General features: G+C 37.3%; 2 protein-coding genes across 2 annotated transcripts; one reads left to right on the plus strand and one right to left on the minus strand.

Moving 5' to 3' along the window:
- The first annotated feature begins 4,478 nt into the window (after positions 1 to 4,478).
- RpL26 (ribosomal protein L26) lies at positions 4,479 to 6,509 on the plus strand. Its single transcript, XM_071592796.1, has 4 exons — positions 4,479 to 4,541; positions 4,783 to 4,970; positions 5,283 to 5,423; positions 6,316 to 6,509. The coding sequence occupies exons 2-4, from the start codon at positions 4,803 to 4,805 to the stop codon at positions 6,448 to 6,450; spliced, it is 444 nt and encodes a 147-aa protein (XP_071448897.1). The 5' UTR covers positions 4,479 to 4,541; positions 4,783 to 4,802; the 3' UTR covers positions 6,451 to 6,509.
- A 3,749-nt stretch (positions 6,510 to 10,258) lies between these two features.
- Positions 10,259 to 22,984, minus strand: LOC139694314 (phenoloxidase 1-like). The gene is made up of 13 exons (XM_071592795.1): positions 22,796 to 22,984; positions 19,050 to 19,242; positions 18,685 to 18,911; positions 17,503 to 17,705; positions 17,268 to 17,418; positions 16,453 to 16,554; positions 15,311 to 15,475; positions 14,802 to 14,930; positions 14,158 to 14,346; positions 13,914 to 14,052; positions 13,051 to 13,283; positions 11,586 to 11,840; positions 10,259 to 10,461 (listed from the first exon to the last, which is right to left on the minus strand). The coding sequence occupies exons 1-12, from the start codon at positions 22,916 to 22,918 to the stop codon at positions 11,607 to 11,609; spliced, it is 2,088 nt and encodes a 695-aa protein (XP_071448896.1). The 5' UTR covers positions 22,919 to 22,984; the 3' UTR covers positions 10,259 to 10,461; positions 11,586 to 11,606.
- Positions 22,985 to 23,234: the final 250 nt, after the last annotated feature.

Here is a 23,234-nt window from a genome sequence, read left to right on the forward strand (position 1 = left end):
CTTCTTCTTGTAACAATTATTACATTATCCACCCTCTTTCTTGAATCGTGCATATAGCATTAGAAGTTGAACAAGTCATTGAACAGAAATATTGACAGTGGTTTTTTAACATCTAAAGAATGAGAAGATATCTAAATCACACAAAAGCATTCAGAAATAATATCTACCAGACTGGACTAAACATTCATCCTTTGAAAATGTGCGTTATTTAAGTCAACAGCTCGGATAGGAGCATCATTTTTTCAATCAATGAGTTTCAGATAATTATGAAAAGTGTAAAATATATCGTAAAATCGTGTATCGTATAGTGTAAAATGAGAGTACCAACAGTTAATACAAGGTTTGAGTAGAAAGTATGGAAGAAATGGTTTTGTCAAATATTACTGCAATACCCCAAAATTTTTCTAAGTACATACCGTGAACCCCTCCCCGGACTACAACCTTGACGTGGTGGAAGGGCTTGTGCATTCCGATGACCCCTAGAGCTGTGCTGGCGGGAGTAATAATTATTGCTCCTGGTAGGGTCACCCATGCCAGATAGGTCGAAGGTTAGGAGCCAGACAAAAGGTAGTCCACGCAGCATCTGTTCCTCAGTGAGGCAGCTGCAATGGCATCTGACCCCAGTGGGGCGGCCAGTAAGTGATGGTGTCACGTTAAAAACACTATTGAGGAAGGCACGGGAAACCACCTCAATTATCATTCCCAAGATTAACATGATGGATAACACAGAGATTTTGAGTCCTGGTAACTACGGGGCTCGGCCCAATCGGCTGTGTGTTCTGCCCGGCAGTGGGGGAGGCAAGGCTTCCGCGGTCATCATCAGGGAAAACCAGCATCAGCAGGACAGAAGACACAGGAGAAGAAGACCAAATGAGTTAGAATAGGAACGTGGAATGTTAGGACAGGGAAATTAGAGAATGTTAAGCGAAAGATGGAAAGGGGAAATATAGATATTTTAGGTCTATGCGAGGTGGGATGGAAAGATAGCGGAGATTACTGGAGTGGTAAGTATGGAATAATATGCAGCAGCGGGGACGAGAGCCAACGAGGGGTTGCCATAGTATTAAATGAAGAGGTAGGAAGAAGCATAGTCAACATAGAGCAGATAACGGACAGAATACTACTAGTAGAGATAAAAGCAGAACCGACGCACTTGGTTATTATTCAGGTATGCATGCCACCGAGCAACCATAAGGAAGAAGAGGTCGATAGGATATACGATCAGTTAGAGGACATAATCGCATGTGTTCCTGCTGGGAAACATTTGATAGTGATGGGGGATTGGAATGCAACGGTAGGCGAAGGAAGAGATGGTGATGAGGTGGGGGACTACGGTTTAGGCACGAGGAATGACCGCGGGGAGAAAGCAGTTGAGTTCTGCAGGAGATAGGGGCTAGTCATCACCAGCACTTGGTTTAGATACCACAAAAGGTGCAGGTATACATGGAAAATGCCAGGTGACTCAGAAAGGTATCAGCTAGATTATATCCTGGTTAGACACAGGTTTAGGAACAGTGTGATAAATTCGCACAGCTTCCCAGGAGTGGATGTGGACAATTTAGTTGTTATGAAATGTAGCGTACGTTTCAAAAAGATGAGGCAGGGGCGGCGAGTTAGAAAATGGAATGTAGAAGCATTAAATGGTTTGAAAAGGAAGGAATACCAACAAGCGGTAGAGGAAATCATGGAGGATGGTAAAGAGCTAAGTACTATCGAAGAAAAATGGGAAAGTATCAAGAAAGGGTTGTCTAAAGCGGCGAAAGACACTATTGGAACCGTTAACACTAAAAGGACTAGGAAACCATGAATCACGGATGAGATGATTACAAAGACGGATGAGCGGCGAGAATGGAAAAATGTAAATACAGAATTAGGCAAAATGAAGTACAAAGAATTAAAACAATAAATTGAGGCGGGCAACAAATAAAGCAAAAGAAGCATGGTGGAAGACGCAGTGCGAGGATATGGAAAGTCTGCAGAGGAAGGGTGAAATCGGTGCGCTGTACAGCAAAATTAAATCGTTATCGGGAAGTAAGAAAGGAAGAGCTATGCTAACAGTTAGAGATAAGGCGGGTAAGGTAATAGTTGACGCAGGAAAGATCCAAGAGAGATGGAAGGAGTATATAGAAGAACTGTATAGTAAAGAACTCAGACCAACAAAGTTAGACATTGAAAAGGAACATGACGTAGAGGAAGATAGCTTAGGTCCAGGTAGACTTACTAGACAATGATATAGAAAGGGTATTAAGGGAGATGAAACTAAATAAGGCCGTGGGGGTGGATAACATTCCCGCGGAACTTTTAAAATGCTTAGCAGAATGTGGGAGGAAGAGACTATATGGGCTGATCCATAGTATTTATAAGGAATGAATCTGGCCGGAAGACTTTGTGAGATCAGTTTTAGTTCCTATTCCGAAAAAGGTAAAGGCTACATCATGTGAGGACTACAGGACGATAAGTTAGATATCCCACGCAGCTAAAGTTGTTCTCAGGATCATAAACAAAAGGATAGAGAGTAGGGCAAATGATTACTTAGGAGATGATCTGTTTGAGTTTAGGAAAGAGAGAGGTACACGTGATGCCATTGCAGTAATGAGATTATTAATCGAGAGGAATGTAGAACACAGCCAGGAGGTATTTGCCTGTTTTGTAGATTTCGAAAAAGCATTTGTTAGAGTGAATTGGGAAACACTAATGAGTATATTGCAAAAAGTAGGAATAGATTGGAGGGAAAGGAGGCTAATCCGCAACCTGTACACGTCTCAGACTGCTCAGGTGCAAGTGGGGAACGGGGAGTCCGGTTGGGCAGTGTTAGGAAGAGGTGTAAGGCAGGGTTGCCCATTATCACCGTTGCTATTCAACCTGTATGCAGAGGAAATGATTAGAGGCATGGGAAGAACTGGAGGTAGGAATGAAGGTGGGCGAGGAATTCGTAAAATCAGTTAGGTTTGCTGATGACCAAGCTTTAGTTTGTCAGTCAGTCAAGGGGCTGCAAGCATTGCGTAGTGAATTGGAAATTCAGTGTGACAGGTATGGGATGAGAATCAATATTAATAAAACAAAGGTTATGCGATTTTCTAGAAAGAAAAATGCTAAGCTTAACATTAAAATAGGAGGGCAAAAACTAGAGCAGGTAGAACAGTTTACTTATCTCGGAAGTGTTTTGGACCAACACGGTCAAAGTAGTATGGACGTAAGGAGAAGAATGGCGCTAGGCAAAGAGGCTTTCACAAGGAGGGAGTTGATGATGGGGACGTTGAGTAAGGATGTTAAGAAAAGACTCGTAAAAACTTTGATATGGAGCGTAACTATGTACGGCGCAGAAAGGTGGTCATTGAAGCAGGAGGATAGACGTAGATTGGAGGCTTTTGAAATGTGGGTGTGGAGAAGAATGGAGAAGGTGAAATGGACAGAGAAGAAAACAAACGAGGAAGTGCTTGGTATGGTGGGCGAAGAGAGGGGTTTGTCGGAAGCAATCCTATGGAGGCAGGAAAAATAGGTGTATTGACCGGCAGCAGGATGTTGAAGACTGTAATAGAGGGGAGAATGTTAGGCAAACGAGGAAAGGGAAGGAACAGGATAGGGATGTTGGACGGGATGAAGGGAGGAAGAAAGTACTCAGAGCTGAAGAGGGACCTGATGTAGATTAAGATGTTGTGTTTTGCTAGGGGGCACAAATTATTTAATTAGTAATTATGTCCATCCAAAAACCTACCTTAACCGGTAGATTACCTAATAATAATAATAATACCGTGAACATTGATACACTTTTACCAATGAGTTTTCCTCAGCCAAATAATCCCCGGTAGGTCCTTAAAGGTACGTGTGCAAACTTATTTGACGGCAATTAGGAACCTTTAGGGGCTTATTCAAGTGGAAATTGGATGCATGTCGTAAAATGAGGCGTTCTTCGGCCTTTTGGTGTATTTTAAACTTATATTTTATAAAAGATTACTTTGATGGTAATTTCTTGAACAGTTGCAACTGATAAATCATGCATAATATTTGCAAGCTATACTCAGAAAAATATTAGTATTCCTTCGTATTGAAAATGAACAATCAATAAATGAGTTTGACTGGTAAAGTGCCATTAACCATATTCCACTGGGGAATTGGTTGTGAAAAGTTTAAAGTTATGAAAGTTGCTATGTAAATAAATTATGTTGAGAGATTAAAAATTGGTGACAGCCTGGGCATTTGTAATTTAAATACAAATTAATGTAAGCCGTAGGTATTGCCAAATCGGATATGGTATCTCATCTCGGTATTGCCATACTATGGGTTATTGCAGATTGTTATTTACAACAGCTGTTCCCATCAAAATTTTTGAAAACAAAATGTAGCATTGAACCGTAAGCTTTTTAAAATTTATTAAGCCATTAATTTAAATTAGTATATCAATGGTTAATAGAGTCAAAAGTTTCATATTAGCGGCTTTCCAATTAACGATAGTCACTTTTTCTACCCATGAAGCTTTGGGACTTCACAACGGAAGCGGAAGCAAATCTTTCCGTGAAAGCATTCTGGGTATCACTGTGGCTGTAAGTGTTTAACTCTGAATCTGTGATAATCCTCGTTTAGTAATGCATTAATCTGGTCAAATTGTGTTTTATTTTGTGTCCCTAGACACACGAGTCTTAAAACATAAAATTGGTGAACATTTTGTATAGCTAAATGGGATTCTAAGTTAATGTTTGGGTCATGACGTCCACGTTGCACACCTTGTACTCTTTAAACTCGTGGTCGAAGATATTTTAGTTGGCATCTTTCATGTTTTAACAGGTACAGGATACCCATCCGACATGAAGTTAAACAAACTAGTGTCTTCGTCGAGGCGGAAAAATCGCAAAAGGCATTTTACCGCGCCTTCACACATACGTCGGCGGCTCATGTCCTCGCCTTTGTCCAAGGAATTAAGGCAGAAGTATAATGTTAGGACGATGCCTATTCGTAAGGACGACGAAGTGCAGGTATTGTTTTTACATGTATTTGAATTTCAATTAGTCATTTTAGACTATAACACGGCATTAAGGTACATAGTCCTAGCCACCACGGGGCCGCCAGGGAAGGGAAATCGAAATGTATGATGACTTAAACCATTCACAGATGAGGCAACAGCGGGCAATTTTGTTATTAGCTGTTTTTAGGGTTTTCCTAAGAATTTGCGAACACGGTATTGCCCAAGTTGAGTCCTGACGAAATTAAGGCTCTGATAATACTGCCATGACTTACCCAATCATCGTGTAGTTATCAGTTCTGGTGTAACTAATTTTTTTTTACAGGTTGTACGGGGCCATTACAAGGGACAGCAGGTTGGTAAAGTGGTCCAAGTTTACCGAAAAAAGTTCGTAATTTATATTGAACGCATCCAGAGAGAGAAAGCCAACGGAGCTAGTGTTTACGTTGGAATTCATCCCTCGAAGGTAAATACCATTTTATGCATTTTTTCTTATAATTTACCGACCGCTTTAATACCTGTATGTCTGAGCATGCAAATTGTCCATGCCGAAAATATCCGCTCGAAGTATGATCTCAGTTGGTGAATTATATTGGTAATATACTAGTCCTAAGATATGGTAACCATGTCCGCCGACAGTTCCAGTTCCCTTATATAAATTTAAGTATGCACTTCTTGGGGCTGCCCAAGCCAATTAATTCTTGAAAACCAATATTAATGAAAGAGCCAATTGGTGGTAAGACTGAATACATTTTGCATTTTTGAGATGGTGATAATCGTATTGTTTGCGTGTGGAGACAATTTCAAACTTCTAAATACCATCGAGGAATATGTAATTCTGTTGGCATCGAGAGGTGTTACTCTGATTTTGTGTGGTTTATGCTGCCACTTAATAACACTAAGCCTTGTGCTCCAAGTTTTGAAATCGCAAATAACAGTGTTAACTGTATGCATGTGCATCTCTCAATGTTTTCTTGCATTATCATTAATCATTAAGTGGTATTTCCTTAAATTTTTATGTGCTGTTTTCGAATTGGTTGCTTGTGTAATTGTAGTAGCATTTGAATTAGGAAGTGAATAGTTTTCAACTTTTAATTTTTTCTTTATTTTGTGTGCTTTCCCGCAGCATTTCTCTTTGTGGTTTAAATTTCTTCTCAATGCATTCTAATAATTTTATTTTTTTCTCTTCCTGTCGATATTTTGCATGAAAGTTCACATTTGCCCCCTACCTAATCCTTTGTATGTTATAAGTTGCATCTGTTTATATTATTCTCTTGACTTGTGCAATGCAGTTGAGTTTCATATTATTGCCAATTTTATTTTGGAACTATATTGAGTTTGAACTAATTTCTTAATAGGTGGTTATCGTCAAACTTAAGATGGATAAGGACAGAAAGAAAATCATTGAAAGGAGAGCTAAGGGCAGGGCAGCAGCCCTGGGTAAGGATAAGGGTAAATACACCGAGGAAACCACTGCCATGGAAACATCTTGAAGATGATTCTCGTATGTGTTGTAAAGGAGACTGTGCTATTAAAAAAAGTCTAAACCCAAGTCCAGTGTAGTTCTACTTCATCTCTTTCCTGTGACCATTTTTATTGTGAAATCAGTTGTGTAATGCAAGCGTAATTCGTATACAGTGCCATTAAGACTGGGCAATGGATGTTCGTATTTTTTTTAAGTGAAAGCAAGATGGGCCAGGAAAATCTTATTCACGTCTGTCTTTGAATTAGAGCCATTGGCAGGGCAAGCACCAACTTGCTTTGAAGGTAAAAATATTCTTGGAAGGCAGTACTGGTAGTGTGAATTTTTCATGAGTTGCAACTCAATCCTTGCTCGCTATGATCCCAAAAGATGTTTTTTTACTTTAAAATACCAAATCCTTCTGTCCATTAGAGTAAACGTGTTTAAGATGACATAAAGTTCACATGTATCATGTAGTCCATAAGCTTAACTTCTGTCAAATCTGTCTTCTATCAAATTCAGAAAAATCATTGGTCACCAACATGAATCAGACCATGACCATTGCTTGAATTCGAAAGTATGAACTTAACTGGTCGGGATTATTGTTGAGATATTCTTCAACAGAGTAGAACATATTGTGCGGTAGATATCTTTTTAATTTATGCTTGAATGCGGCAGTTCCCTTTGTATCCTTGATACTTTTGGGTAGTTAGTTATCTAATATGATGCCCAATTCATTGTGTCCTTATTTCAATGCTTTAGTTATTTTAATCCCATACTAGATGTCTTTCCTCCCTCTGGTGTAATGATGATGATAGGCAGAGTTACAAGAATAGTTGCCAGTGTTATTTAATTAAAAGCATAATGTAGATGCACGGAAGTGGTAGCAAGTTAAATTCATGGAAAATAGGCCTTGATGGAGCATTGTGAGGTTCCCTGGGGATGATTCTAATAGCTTTCTTTTGCATTTTATGGATGGTTGAGAAATAGCAGCTGATCCCATAATATTATACTGTAGGTTATGTTTGAATAAGTTTCCCCATGGTATAAATTGAGTAGTGCAGTTTTACTTATAGTTTTATGCAGGTGTCTTAATAAGTAGCAAGTTGAACTGAGCTTGTGTTGAAGGGCTTACATGAGTATCCCAAGAGATATTAGCACATGGAGAAATACCTAGAAATTTGCATTCTTTCGTATGTTCAATTGTTGATTGGTCATTGATTTTTACCATCAGATCATCTGACACATTCTTATTGCGTGTAAAGTATATTATTTTACTTCTATTTACATTTAAGTCTAGAAGGTTGTACACCACTTGTTTATTGCAAGTGTGACAGACTTAGATCTTTCCACAAGGCTGGGATATGTTTGTATTGATATTATTACATTAGTGTCGTCAGCATACAACACTTATTGTTACATCATTATTTGGTAAGCAGTTAGGTAGGTCATTGATGTAAATCAGAAAGAGGAGTGGCCCAAGTGTTGAGCCTTGTGGAACACCTTTGTTAACTTGGTATGCTTTAGATGAATATTTTGACCCATCAACTGATAACACTACTTTCTGAGTGCAATAGTGAATATAGGACTTCATCCAGTGTAGAGGAATTCCTCTAATTCCTATTCTATTGAGTTAACTTAGTAGTCAATTGTGGTTTACATTATCAAAAGCCTTTGACAAGTCAAAAAAAATTCCAAGAGTTTTGAGTTTAGCATCTAATGAATTAAGTATGCTGTCGATTGCCTGACATGTTGCAGTTGTGGTAGACCTTTCAGATCTGAATTCATGCTGAAAACTTGGAAGTAGGAAGTTTTTTCGAGATAAGATGCTATTTGCATGTACATGGCTTATTAGAATATTTTAGTGGATGTATTTTGGACGGCTATTGCTCTGTAGTGCTGCAAATCATTGACACAGCCATGGTTTTTATAAATGGGCACTTTTTTTGATTCTTTTAATTGGGATGGGAAAATCCCTTTTATCAAAGATTCATTAATTCAAACCAAAAGGAGTGCAATAATGGATTCAAAACAATGATGAACAACTTAACCAGGCATTCATGTGGGCCAGCGCTGGATTTGTTTCCGAGTGAGGAGACGATAGTTTTTAGATTGGTTTCAGAACAGGGCTTGGCAAACATTGACGATGGTGCATTTGCAAAAAGCACATTGGCTGGAGAATTAGTTGGGTAAGGAGCTGATATCTAGTATTTGTTAAATTTATTAGCTAAAGATGAATAGCTAATGGCAGTGTTAAATCATGGTTACGAAGTTTTAGGAGAGTGAGTTTTGGATTTTTCTTACCTCAACAGTCATTAATTATTTCCCATGCAGTTTTGGACTTATTATTGGAATTAAGTAACTTATTATCATTTTAAGTTCTTTTTGTGGTTGAAATCAGTTAGCCGCAGTACTTTTGAAATTCCTTCTAGATTAACCTTTGTTAATGATGGTTTGAACTTTTCTGGAGATAGCAAGTTTTTTTAAGGATAGTTGAGTAGTAATGGATCTCGTCAGTTAGCAATGGCTTACATTTTGTTCTATGAAGTATTTTATGATGTGTTACTGGAAAACACAATTCAAAATTGTGTTTGAAAATTGAATAAAAGTAATTGAAACCTTCATCTACTGACTTAAGGTCATAGACGTTCCAGTTTTGGGACTGTAGAAGGAGCAGAAAATGCTGCATATTTCCATGACTAAGAGACAACCTTAAGCAATGGTTCATTCTTTTCTTAAAAAGAACCCTACAATTAATTTTAAACTTTTTATATTTTAGGTTATTTTTGGAGATCGTTGATAAAGGTTTATTAGGATACAATCAGGCTTTTTTGTTTAGTGGATTTTGAGAATGTTAGACTGAGTAAATTGAGTAGAATTAATGGAGGAAATAAAGAGTATTTTTGAGGGGTAGGTGGCATCTGCAACCCATACATCTCTGACTGCTTGAGTGCAAGTAGTGGATGGGTAGTATTAGGAAGAGATATGAGATGTATCCATTACTATCTGTCCTTTTCAAGTGTCCATTTTTAATTTAAAAAGCTATCATGTCTTACTAGGGTTAATTCCACATAGGCACATTACTTCTCCCCGTTTTGAATTAGCCTGCATTGTACAATGTAGCTGTCACTATAAAATATGATACACTAGGTTTGACAGAATATTCAGATGCATCTAAATACAGACATTTTTTGAGGCAAATTAAATTCATTGTGAAATTAGTGCAGAGGCTCATTGAGGAAATTAGAACATTATCTCATTGTTATACTATGGAATTACATAGACTATTGTTTATGATGTAGTGAATTAAAGATTATTGATGGGATTTTTCACTAAGAAAACTTACACTACTATGATTTTAATTGTTGAATTGAGTAATTTAAGAGATGGGTAAAATGTCTATACATTAGAGAAATTGAAGGAACATATTCAGGTAAGCTATACTGAAACATTTTCTTAACTTGACCCTTTAAAAATTCTTTGCATCTATGCAATTGATTTTGTTGTCTGTATTGTAAATTTAATTGGAAACTACGTGTCATCTGTGAAGTTCCCTTTGGAGTCTCCATTAGGTAAGGTATTTCATTGCTGATGTTTCAGTGGGTATCTTGGTTGTCATACTGAGGGTTATAAGTGTGAGGCTCAAACATGTTGACAATAAAATATCCTACCTGGGAGAGCATCTGTTACTTCTTCATATTCTGGAAAGTGTAAAATTCTTCGCTGCATGATTCATACCCTTCCCTTATATTTGTTTCCACCAATGGATGTTCTTATAAAACTGTTAAAAAACTCAGTATGGTAGATGTAGGTAATTGCAAGATAATGATATAGCAATATTAAAGGGAATTAATTGTATTTGATACCATGCATATTACATGTAATGCGTGCACTGAGAATTTTTTTTTCTTTTTTAATTGAACATGAATTGTCATATATACATAGTCACAGGCAATCTAGTACTATGAGATTTCCTAGTATTCCAAAAATCATGCAATGGCGCAGTAAAGATTTGGTGCTTGATCAGTAGTGAAGATCAGATCTGTAGAAAAAAAGATGCTTTGGTAATACAAGATATTTTGTTAACCATTTTTTTGCACTGAGTTTCCATTTCAACTGCAAGTTTTCCCAGTTTCATATCTTGTAATTTTGTTGATCCTTCCATTAAAAAGCAATACAAAGTGGTGGTACATGTTACTTAGATTATCCCTTCACTCCTTAAGTACGGGAAAATATATCCTAGCATTACATTCATTTTAATTTAAACAAAAGCTAGAGAAAAATATTTTCAGGAATAGCAGCAACATTAAATTAAAAGAAAGAAAATTCATTCATTTAAAAATTATGTATTTAACAAGTGTTTTTAACTCTGGAAATTGACCTGTGCATGTGGAAATGGAAATTCAGTGTATAAAAATGTTGAGAAGCATATCTAGTTGCACTTATCAAATGCAACTGTCAAGAGTTGTTTTTCCAGGCCATCAGAGTGGAATACCTTTGATGCAAAATAATTGAACTAACAATTTGATTAAACCATTGAGCGTAGCTAGTGTGTCTTATTCTCCATACTGTCTAGCGCACAATTTTCAATTATTGATTTTAAATTTTGTGGTAAATTCATGAAGGTGCTCAATGACCCTAGATGCTATTTCATTTTTAGCTGTTATTTCAATTTTCCTGGAAGAGTCAAATAATGAAAACCACTATTTGTCACAGAACACTGCAAAAGAATTCCAGGATTTTTAGTAAAAGATATATCTGAAAAATGTACACTTATTAGTTGGTTGAGAGGAGGAGAGGAACAGTAAATTATATATTATGGTACAAGACCCATTTTCTCCTATCACTAATTTATTGCCATTGCAAATGGGACTTATGGGAATCATGATGTCGTTTTTTCATTAGGATTGCATAGCTGATTTAGTGGATGGGTAAATCAAGCTTTTTGACGTTACTCTTTCTTTAGAAATTTTATGTATGATAATGTTTGGTGTAGAAATATTAAATGTGGAGTACATAGTCCGTTTAATCCAGGGAAGCTATTTTTCTTTATTTATTTCTCTAATGTTTTACAATAGGTGAACCTCCCATCAACAATCTCACAAATGCTGTTTTTGGCTGAGGGCTCTTTTGTCATCAAATTTCAAAATAAAATTAGTTCATTACCTTTTGACTTGACAGCAATAATTATTGCTTCGGTTTATCTGTTGCCGGAGGTGGTTCAGTGCGGTCAAAGTGATGAATTGATACATCGGTTACCATCATATTAGGAGTAAGAAATTGTGAAAGGATGTCTACTCCAGTGCGTGGCATTCTGTCAAATGGATAGCCCATTGACCTCTTGTCAGGATATTTCTGGTCACGCAATCCACAGAAACTGGCAGCATTAGGACATGCACTCTGGCCTTTAGGTTGCTGAACCTGTAATAAAAGAAAGGATAATACAATTATCAAACTAGGGTTTTTAGATATTTGTCTAAATTGTTAATAACAAAAGAAGGATAGCATTGAATTCCATCATGCATAATTACCATACACATCAACATCAAGCCTATGCACACAACCATTAAAGTAATGTCATTGAAAGGAAAGAGAGACATCATCATGGTGGTTACAGTGCCTATCAACATTTTTATGTAGATTTCTGTGCCTATTATCTCAGTTAATGGAAGCTGAGAACCTGTAATAAATCCCCATCAATGCATTATGTCAAGGAAATGAAGCTTTTATGGAACTCCATAAGTTAAATGAGATGGATATCAAAAAAACGACAGGCAATAAATTAGTTACATGTGATGGACATTATATTAGTAGTAGTATTTAGGGGAGGCGACCAACAGCTGAGGTCATTTGCACCATTAGGAATGGATAGGAAAGGATGAAGGGTGGAGAGAAACCCGGCATCAGCATTAGCCTACTCTTAACGAAAGGTGCCAAGGGGTCCGCAGCTTAACGTCCCCTCCAACGGATGGCGTACTCACTCAAAGTGCTCTCCACAAAGCACCTCAAGTAGGGATTGAGATACCACTGAAAAATATTCAACATCGCCAGGATTTGAACCCAGGCTCTGGGTGGGAAGCCACTACCAGATAGCCACCGCCCCATCTCGATCCCCACACTATATGTTTTTATACATTTAAAATGATAATATGTAAGAGTATTATATTTTCTGGTTTGAAATATATATCATCATGCTAATGTTGTGAACACTTAAGCGAGTTTATCCAGGAATGGCAATGTTCAATGATTGGACAGTATATTTATCAGTACTGGATTGTTGCTGTTCTTAAAATCTAGTTGAATAGCACTCTGCATTTATTTCAATCTGTCTGATAAATTTTTCAGAGAATTGTCATTCAGCGCCATGAAAATTTTCTTGGCTCTTCATGGCTTGGGTGATTATGTTGCATGTAAACAAAATCCATGTCCTGCTGACTGAATATTATTTGAAACATGAAGTTTCATTCAAATTTGGAGCTCTACGGAACAATTATTATGGCATGCAACGTAGTTTACTCATGGCAATATTTACTGAAGGAAATGTTAATATCATTACTCCCTTGCGGATAGCTAAAATGATTCGGCACACAATTTTGGTTAGGAGTTTCTGTTTATCTGTATGAAAACGCACCAAGTCATCCTTAATGTTGGACACCATGACGAACAGCTCACAAGGGAATCCACCAGGGGCACCTTTGGGAATGAGCATGTGTTCAGGCCAACCACAGCCACAGTAACTGAAAGGCTGGCTTTCAGGGGTTGTTCCAGGTGTATTTGTCTCAAGGTCTCGGAAGGTTCTTTCCCATGGGATGGTGAGTGAGTTCTGTGAGGAGGCTCTCTCAATGACATTTACCTTTGGTTTTACTGGAATAGAAAAAATTAATTAGTGCTTACTATTTGAAAGGAACCGACTTAGACTTTTTTTGAATTAATTTTGCATACATATCTACTTCTTGTGGATTATGAAGGGATCAACGTTTGTAAACAGCCATTGGAATTCAGTATGCTGGGTCAAACAATTGAAGCACCAGGAAAATTAAATTTCAGAGGAAAGATGAAATTTCATGTGTGCTCAAGTTTTACTTGTAATTGTTTGATATTAGTATTCATGCAGAAAATATCATTTTGTGGACTTCAATCAAATGCTGCCCTGTTGTGGATCTCTTTTTTTTAACTGTTCATGGTATTGATCCTGTATTTAGGCCCAGCTTTATGTGAGATAGGGAGAAGAAAACATGGCGCAAGTTAGCCATTAGGTAAATATTTCAAGCTCCAAAATTCAAAAATTGGTTATTTCTTCTTTGAAAAAGGTTTTGGACAGCAAATATTTTAGTCCTTAGCATGAGTGGATAAAAAGTTGAATTACAATCAGGTTTTGATTTCTGCTGTGAGTACAGTTTAGTTATTGAATTAATGACTGGGATAGCAAACATTGCTCTTTCTATGAAAGGTGAGATACTTTTTAAAACTAAATCATAGGTTTTAAATACCTACATTCAACTATGAATTTGTCCAGCTCAATAAAAAGAATTCTTTGGTCCCTGAAGAGCATTGATAGTTTCCTTTCATCAAATTTGGGAGCCATGAAAATTCTTACAGTTCCAGTTTGAACTGCATTTGTTCCGTTCTCCACCTGGAAATAACCAATATCATATTTACTCATGACACTTTTGTTGACTTATGGTAAATAAAGCACCATGATGTTAAGTAGTTAAATTTTTTGATCAATTTTCCTAACCTGAATTCTAAAGATGAATGGTTCATGTTGGAGGTGGGTGATTCTTGCAAAAACGGCACCCCTTGGGGAGAAATCAACCCCACGTGACAGATCTACATCTCTCTTCTGCCAATAGGTTGCAAGCTCGTTCTTATTTCTGCCTTTGGTAATCACTTCCAATCCAGTAACCCTTATTCCTGGGTAATCAAGCTGTGAAGAAAAGGAGAACAGTGTATTAGAATTCAATTATTAGGATTGTGTGCATACCAAAAAATTCAATAGCACCTGGGAGCTTAAATTTCACTACTATGGACCACTCATCTGGTTTCGGTGAGATGGTCCTATATCCATAAAATTCTTACTCTGGTTGTCTTCTAAAGGGCTTAACAAAGGTTTGTTAACATTGTTACTTCTTAAGTATACACACCATAAACTATAGCTACTTTTCTCTTAACTCTTGGGTGGTTCAACATTTGAACTATGCTGTGCTTGTGATTTATCAGCACTTTTTTGTTAGAACTGGTCAATTGACAGTATATTTATTATTTACTCGGCTAAGATATGTAATTATTGGGTGGGAACTAGAATGTTCCACCTTATACAGTTATTCGAAGTATATATGCCTAAACACATTGTTTTTCAGAAGATCATAGAAATGGGTTTACCTGAGCCGTGGTATATCGCGGGAGAGTTCTTTTGTGCATATGGAAAAGTTCATCTACAAAAGCATGTAGACGGTAGAAAACAGGATCCCTCATTGCGGTTGATGGATCTGCCACTGGAGTGTAGGTTTCCTGAAAGTTTAGTGAAATAGACATGTGAACTTGTGCCTTTGGAGTGATTAAACTTTTTAAAATTGTGTAAAATAGTTAAGGTAAAATACATTAACTATTTAATAATAATAATGTATATTAGGTTTAATATACTGGTAGGATATTTTCCTAGTTATGATAATTCATAAAAGTTTTTAGAAATAATGACATCAAGAGCTCTGCTTGAGGTAGTAATTATTAGGGTATTAAAATTAGTGATTGCTGCCTCTACTTTTGTTTGCAATTAAAATGTTCTATAATTGTTAGGTTGTAGCCTACGTAATAATTTTGTCATTGCTTAATATCCATATTTTTCCGTATAATACAAGTTTTAATTAGGAACAAATTATTTCTCAACTTACCAAGTGACGGAAGTCTGGATCATGGCAAATTCCTATTACAACATGCCCAAAATTATGTAAGTCACCATATAGATTGCGGTTAATGGTGAGAATACTGGCTTCGACCATGTTTCCAATAATATCAATGCCTCCCATCTCTGTGAGATCAACACTTTCACCCTTTTCCTGCAATGAAGAATGAGTTTCAGACATAAAATTCAATTCGTATAGATGATATTGGTACACAACCTTTCTCTATTCTTTGAGAATGATTTGTTCTATTTATAGCTATGGATTTTTGATGCTATCAACAATTCAAAATTAAATCTATGTATAAGTAATCTACCAATACATGTATCTCCAGAGAATTTACGCTACATCACCAAAACCTGGTGTGCATTTACTCTTGTGACAGGAGAAATGATGCAAACATGGTATTGTCCCACCATACAATTTAGATTCCTTAACCTTTATCTCTTTATTACCATCCAAAATAGGTATTATCTTTCTACCTGTTCCCTGATTTCATTTTCTCTTTTATCTCAATACTTTGTCCACCTCCTCTTCTGCCTCTTGAAAATTCTCTCTTATAGAATCATTTTCCTATCATCGTAGAGAATACATGTATTTAGAATTTTCTGGCTATCCATGCTCGTTCTGTATATTAGTTAGATCATGTGTGCACTACTATCCAGCAACTGTCTGAAGCACTATGCCATAAATAACCACCAACTTGATTTTTTCAATCACTGCTGAGCTTCATTATCAACACTTTGACCCTGCACATATCACTTTTTAATCTGTAAAAATATCATCTCTTAAATAGGGTTTGAGTCATCCCATTTGCTCTCTGTTTTCATTGATTTATTGTTTCCCATTTGATGTAAGATTTTTTTGTCCTCTCATTTCAGTTTTCTTGTGATTCAATTTGGTAACTTAGTCTTCTGGTGTGGCATAAATCCTATAACCAAGTCCTAGTTTAAGTTGAAACAATTTTTAATTGAAAACATCCCCTGGTCCCCATAAAATATCATCCTTCATTTTCCCAAAAATAATTTTCTGTATCTTTTTAGAAAATCTTTAATAATGTTATGGGTGCGGTCTATATCAAATGTAATTCAAAATGGAAACTTCCCATATGATTTCATTATTTTTCAACTTACATTGATCACACGACCAAGTTGAATTGCTTCAATTATGCGATCTCTCCAACGTTCCAGGTCTTGGATGTCAAATACAAGTTGGTCCACATCACGGTTAATATCCTGAAAGTATCAATAACATTAGAAGGTTCTAGAGATAATATATGCATACATAACTATAATAACATAACATATACATAAAATACGTACATAACATTCATAAATATAAATACAAGGTTGGTTAAGATACAAAAATATTTGTAGCTCTTTTGAAGCTACTTTCTCACAAAATATAGCAGCTATGCTAACAATAATGAATTGAAAAAAATTATGCAGCAGCTACTGTACAGCTACTTATTCAGAGTACTTGTTATTACTTTTGACCCTCAAATTTACTCCAATTCATAACGGAATATGTTAATTATATTCTTAAAAGAAGTGGGTTGCATTAGAGTTGAGAAATGCCCAACTAAGAGGAATTGAATGAAATTTCTCACGTGAAAATGCATGCCAACTGTGATTTCAGACTTGATGGCATCTGATCGGCTAATTAAATATGCTAGCTATGCACTCATAAGGTACATCGTACAATACACATTTCTTCATAGAAACTTTTCTCCATATATATTGTGAACTTTTCATTTCATGAAACTAAAATAAGGTGTGCTTGTATATATTTTAATTTCTTATTGTATTTTGCATCCACTTCTTCAAGGGGCAATATTTACTTTTTTGTTGTGTCAATAGGGGTATTATCTTCATGAAATTTTAATGGTCATAGCTATCTGAAATGCATTCTAAATTTGAATTATATTAATTAAATGTTTAAAACTCACTTGAAGGACCATGTTAGCTGGCCTTGATGCATAGACACGGCTGGCCATGGTGTTATCCAGTTTGGAGAAATATCCTTCAGGAATTGGTTCCCGGAAATCATGAAGGCGTTTCACCCGACCAAGACCATTGCAAAAGCGCTCAAAGTTATATCTGAAAATTTAAGAAATCTCCGTTTTAAACCTTCCTTTTTACTTATTAGGAAATAAGTTGTGTACAATCTTAATCGTAAATTACCGAGCTTGAATTTGCTGGTGCATGTAGTAAAACAGTTCTCCTCTGCGGTCTTTGTTAACAATCTCACGGGGTCCATTGAAAGGATACACCAAATGCCAATGCCAGTGATGTAGGTTGATTCCAATGTCCTCACGGAAGTAGGCTACACGATGTTCTATATCAAGGTCTGATGCTGTGTAGTCTCGTTGAATTTCAATGGGTATCTGAAAATTGTTTAAAAGAATAATTGTCAAATTGCATCTTGTGCATAAGCCTAATCTAAAAAGAAATTTGTTAAAAACAAATTTATTCCTAGTTTTAAATCCAGTGATTGGTCACTGCATCAATGCCTTTTTATGAACATAGAATGCTCTTGTTATCGTGTTAAAAAAATTTAAAAATGAATGTTGAATTATGTGTATATTCTCAAAATCAGGCAATGCATTAAAATGATGAAAAACTCATATTGGTTTTAATTGGGCTGAAAATTATCGAGCGGTTGCATGATATCAAATATTCTGCTGATTTTGAGATGCTAATGAAAAGAAGAATGCATTTAGTCAAACCTGCAAATCAATCTCTTTTAGTTTTAGCTAATTCCTTATGTAATATAGTGATATTTATTATTACATTTGTATCCCAGCTTAATTCCTCTCTACCATTGCAGCCATTTATAGATGGTGCAGTGAATAATGTCCCTCAATATTCTCTTCCCAGGATTGCAATATGTAGACACTTCATTTTTTAATAGTTGACCAATAGTTCCTGAATAACGTCAAAAGGAAAAGATGGAACTACTGGAAACACCAGAGTAAACCTCCCAAACATCTAACTCGTATGCATTAATGGAGGACCTCTTACCACTAAAAAAGTGGACATCCTCCCTCCCCAAAAAACTTGTTTTACTTGAGAAAAATATGTTGAGATTTAATTTGTTTGTGCATCTTCAATAACATTATTTTACAAATGCTAAGAAATATTTTATCATTTCCCTAAGAAACGATCTTGCTACCACGAATACTCAAAATATTTCTATGTTAACTGTCAATGGTATAGTTAAAATGAGTAGTATCAACTTCCGAAATTGAGAACCACCAAATAGTGTTTTGTATTAATTACTTGTAAATTTAGAATTGAAATCGCGAAGTGGTGGATATTTCTCCTTTGTTCCATCATCGTATTTGGGAAATCAAACTTTCTTACCCTGGATGAAGCTTCCTGGACCACGTTCGCCTCCTCTCGTGCCTTAGGGAACACTCTCGAGTCCAAGTACTTGTCCGGGAAAATTTCAGAGAGGGGTGGCAGTCGTAAATTCTTCGTGTCATTGCGATGTAGAATGGCGACGGACAGGGCATAGACGAACATGTAAGGGTTCACTCTGTCTCTACAGAAAACTGATGCTGAGAGGAAGTCGTCGTAGTTTCTCATTCCTGGTGAAGTGGAAGGGAGTGAGAGGTATAAATTTAAAGAAATATATGCATGGCGGTATCATCAATTTATTAAAAACTTGAACACCGTAGGTAATATCCCCACGAAACCGTGCCCTTGATGAATGCTGGTGAACTCACCCATGAGAACGCTGATGAGTCGTCCGGCCATCTCCCGATGGTATGGGATGAACAGGGAGAAGAATTCATTCCGTCCAAGTTGCATCGGCAGAGATATGTCCGGGACAGTTATCTGGCCGACTCTGATCCTCACACCTGCATCCTCGCCGAAACGAGTGCCAAGTTCGTCCGCCAAGGGTCTGAATCTCTCCACCTAATGGCATGGAGAGTCGTTTGAAAGATTTAGATGAAGGCGTAAAGGGTATGAAGACTTCGCGTAAATTGCTGCGGATAAAAACGTAGATATCGTCCACTTCCGGTGGCGGAACACGCGTTTTGGTTGGGGCGAGGTCGTCCGATTGGCACCAAATTCGCACCGCGGGGAGGTATTTACCAGTATTTTTCGCGAAAATATGATACACCGCAAGGATGCCGTTCCTGAGATAAGCCGGGAATACCGGTTTTTCAGGGTGTTAAACTTTAATTTTTTATACAAAAACTATAACTACATCTACAATGTATAAAAAATATATATTTCAAACTGATATTCGTTTTTCCCAGGCACTATTCGTGACTACAATAAATGGGGGAGCACCTAAGAAATTACTTGGTACGCGCTGTCGAAAATTAACTCTCCCTAAATCTGGCGTCCCAGGCCGTTCGCCCTGGTGGCGGGTGGGGTATAGGTGAATGTATATAAAGTCTATTGTATTTGTGAATTGCCCGTCCGGAACATGTGGAATACTAACCGGTAATAAGTGTCTGAATTGTATGTGCGTCTGCTCTCTTGTAATGCTTTTTTCTTTTCCTCTTTATGTAGGCATAGGAATAACTGCTAACCATGTAATACTCGTATTATGTGGAAGCATGTTTCATGATTGGTGTTCGGTCGACTACTTTCCACGCGGTTGTTGGTGGATTCGGGGTGCCAGGCGCATGAGGAAATAGAGGGAATATACATATGTAGAATGGCTGGTGACCTACCGCCCCCTGCCGCACGTCCTTTCGACGACGTGCGGGCTATTGTATAGATGTAGATATTTTAACATTCCACCGTTGTTAGAGGTTAGAACTGGGTAGCGGTCAATGCCTGTGGCGGGATTCGAACTGATGCTCTCAATAGACGAGGAGTGCGCACCCCGTCAGACTAAATGGTGATTTAGGTCATGTCGCACAAAGGACGATCTGTTACGGGATGATATAATATTCATACCCTCGGCGAGATATGGGCCTGCAACCCTAATCGTCGAGCACGCTACCCGCCTAGGATCGGCGTGTGCATATTGAGTATGTAAATGAACTAAATACCGCTACTACTCCTTTCCCACCTACCACTTTCTTTTATCGCAATATAATTTGCAGTTTTATGTTCGTTGACTGATTTTTATATCATGGAATCTGATTTTAAAGTCTTCAAAAAGGTGTTACCAGCAATGCGGATAGATATGTCTCATCAATATCTTAAAGAGGCGTGTGCTTACTAATAGCCCTAAATATGATCGTGTGTAAAAATGAGGATATTATCATGCCCATACCTTTCAATCTTTTGAATGCATTTCGTGTATTTTTTCAATTGGAGTTTTTGAGCGCATCCTATCGGAAATAATCGCGAATGTGCAGTAATTGTATTATTGAGGGAACCTTTTTTTAGTGGTAGTCTGCCGCGTTAGGGTAGGTTTTTCATGTACCCTGCCACTTCTCACTACTGTACTCCTAACCATCAACTAACATGACGCAAAATATCTTTTAACCCAATATTATCATGACTCATTCTTTAGCTCTGCATACTTTCTACCTCCTTAAGTTATATCCAAAATTGTTATTCTCTTCCTCCCTCTACCTCGCTTCCCTTGAATTCTCCCCTCTAGTACTGTGTTCAGCGTCATATTGCTTCTGCAGTGCCTCCTGCATTCACTTGTCCTTCTTTATTCGAATTTCTCCCAACAGTTGTCTCTCTTCCCTAACCATGCCAAGGATATTATCGCCTGTTTTCCATTTCATTCAATTCATTTTTTACATTCCTCTCCACTCCTACATATATTCCTGCCTTAATTTTTTCTCCACATCCACATCTCAAAGTTCTCCAATCCACGCTTATCCTCCTACCCCAACAACTAAGTTTATAATTATTCCTTAGGCTTCCGCGAAGTCTATTTGATGAATTCATGCAGCTTCCGGGAATGACCGTGGCGTAGGTGAGTTGATGGACAACTGTTTCGCCCCCAGTCCTGGAGGCGTCTTCAGGTCGAAGTGAAGACGCCTCCAGGACTGGGGGCGAAACCGTTGTCCATCAACTCACCTACGCCACGGTCATTCCCGGAAGCTGCATGAATTCAACCAAGTTTCTAAACCACACTAAACTACTCTTCAGATTAAAGTTTTTAAAGGAGATAAAAAACAAAAGGAATTTTTCAATAATCTGTGTCGAATTTCCTTAACCGCAAGCAGCCTGATCTCACGAGCCCCCTCAAAACTTCAAGTATTGGAATTTGTGAACATTTTTCAAAGTCGTTTCTAATTTGGAAGTGGGTGTCATTTGTAAGAGATTTATTACAGACCCATGAAGTTATATAAATTAAGATTCCGGGTAGCATAGTGATGGGAAAAATATACTATATTTTCACGTCATCTCTAGATTGATGTTGAACTCCACTACTTGTGAGAATTCCATTTTATTTATTTCTACTAATTATCGCAATGATTATTAAAGAAACTAGATAACTATGTACGCTCAAGTAAATAGTTTTCCCGGTGGCATTTTAAATATTTCGATAAAATCTTTCTGAACGGATTGTGGTGAAAATTTCATAATCCTAATTCCAGGTACACATTCGTTCATTAATGACCATTTATTATTTCTGAACGTACGGGGGAAAGAACCAATTAGATCGTTGTGCTCAATTTCAAGAAGTGTATTATAACATTTATGTAAAAGTAAAAGAACATACATTCAGACAACAGGTTAGTTTATCGTCAAATTTTCCTTATTTCTTTCAAGTTTCCACGTCTATTAATACGTGGAAATCTGCTTCCAGGGTTAAACGTTATATTACTTCTCCGAAAATTTACCCTTCATTCGCTACTTATTTCAGGCTGAATAATTATCTCTCAACATTCATTAAAGCTTTTCATTCCATCGTTCCTGCAGAAAACAAGATATTGCAAGGCAGGCGAAGAGTAAACTATTAGAAGATCGCATATTATCTAAGAGGTCCCTGCCACACACTTTTGCGGTGGCTTGCAGGGTACTAAAAATACTAAAGGTCCGCTGAAATACATAAGTTATTGAACAAAACCAAATCACAAATTAAGTTTTATGCAAATGGATACCTTTCTAAATGCAACTCTTAAAATTTAAGAAGTCGCGAGCTCAGGAGACTAACAAAATTAACCTAAATTAGCAATTAGCTTTATTTTCTTCTAATTTGGAGGAAGAAAAATCATCTGCAGGGAGCCGATTGAACATTACGTCGAATTTAAACGAAAAATGTATCCGTTTGGTTGTGGCCCATAATACTTAACCCGGTGCGAATTTGAGTGACCTCTTTTTGAATTCACCCAGAACGGTCCTAAGGGACAATTTCGACAAACGACTTGAAATACGAAGCTGGTTTACTTAACAATCGACGCGTGGACATATCCTTATGAAAACAGGGTCGGTAATTTGACCTAATTTCAAAATTTCGCAATTTTGAAAAGTCTTTTGTCCACCATGTTCAGCCAGTCAGTGTGCGTTTGCGTGAAAATACGTGTCCAAGTGAACTCACCAAGTATTCATTGTTGGGAGCTTCAAAGACTGCATTTCTATCACCCTTGGGAATAAAAAATGGTTCCTTAGGTCTCTCCAGAAGGTACAGCATTTGCTGCTGGGTGCTGGCCGTTTGCGCCATCGTTCCAAGTGGCCGTTGGAGAACTCTTCGTGAAGGTGTTGCTTCTTCCCGTTCGACTCCCCGACTGAGAAATTTCTTGAAAGCAAGGAGGTCTTAGGTACGCAGGTTGCCCACCTCAGGAAGTACCCCCACCCAGGTTTGGGATCGCATCGGGAAGTCAGCGTAACCGAGGATTTCCGTAATCTCGAAAGAGTCCCGGACGGAAATGAATGAAAATTAACTCTTTTGTAGCTTTTTATGCCATTTAAATTTCTTTCATAAAATGTCTTTCACAGAATGTTATGACCCAGAAGGAGCGTGCGCAGGGGATATGAAA

The sequence above is a fragment of the Hetaerina americana genome, unplaced genomic scaffold (assembly GCF_022747635.1).
Source record: "Hetaerina americana unplaced genomic scaffold, ioHetAmer1.1.p SCAF_5, whole genome shotgun sequence".
Taxonomy (NCBI): Eukaryota; Metazoa; Arthropoda; class Insecta; order Odonata; family Calopterygidae; genus Hetaerina; species Hetaerina americana.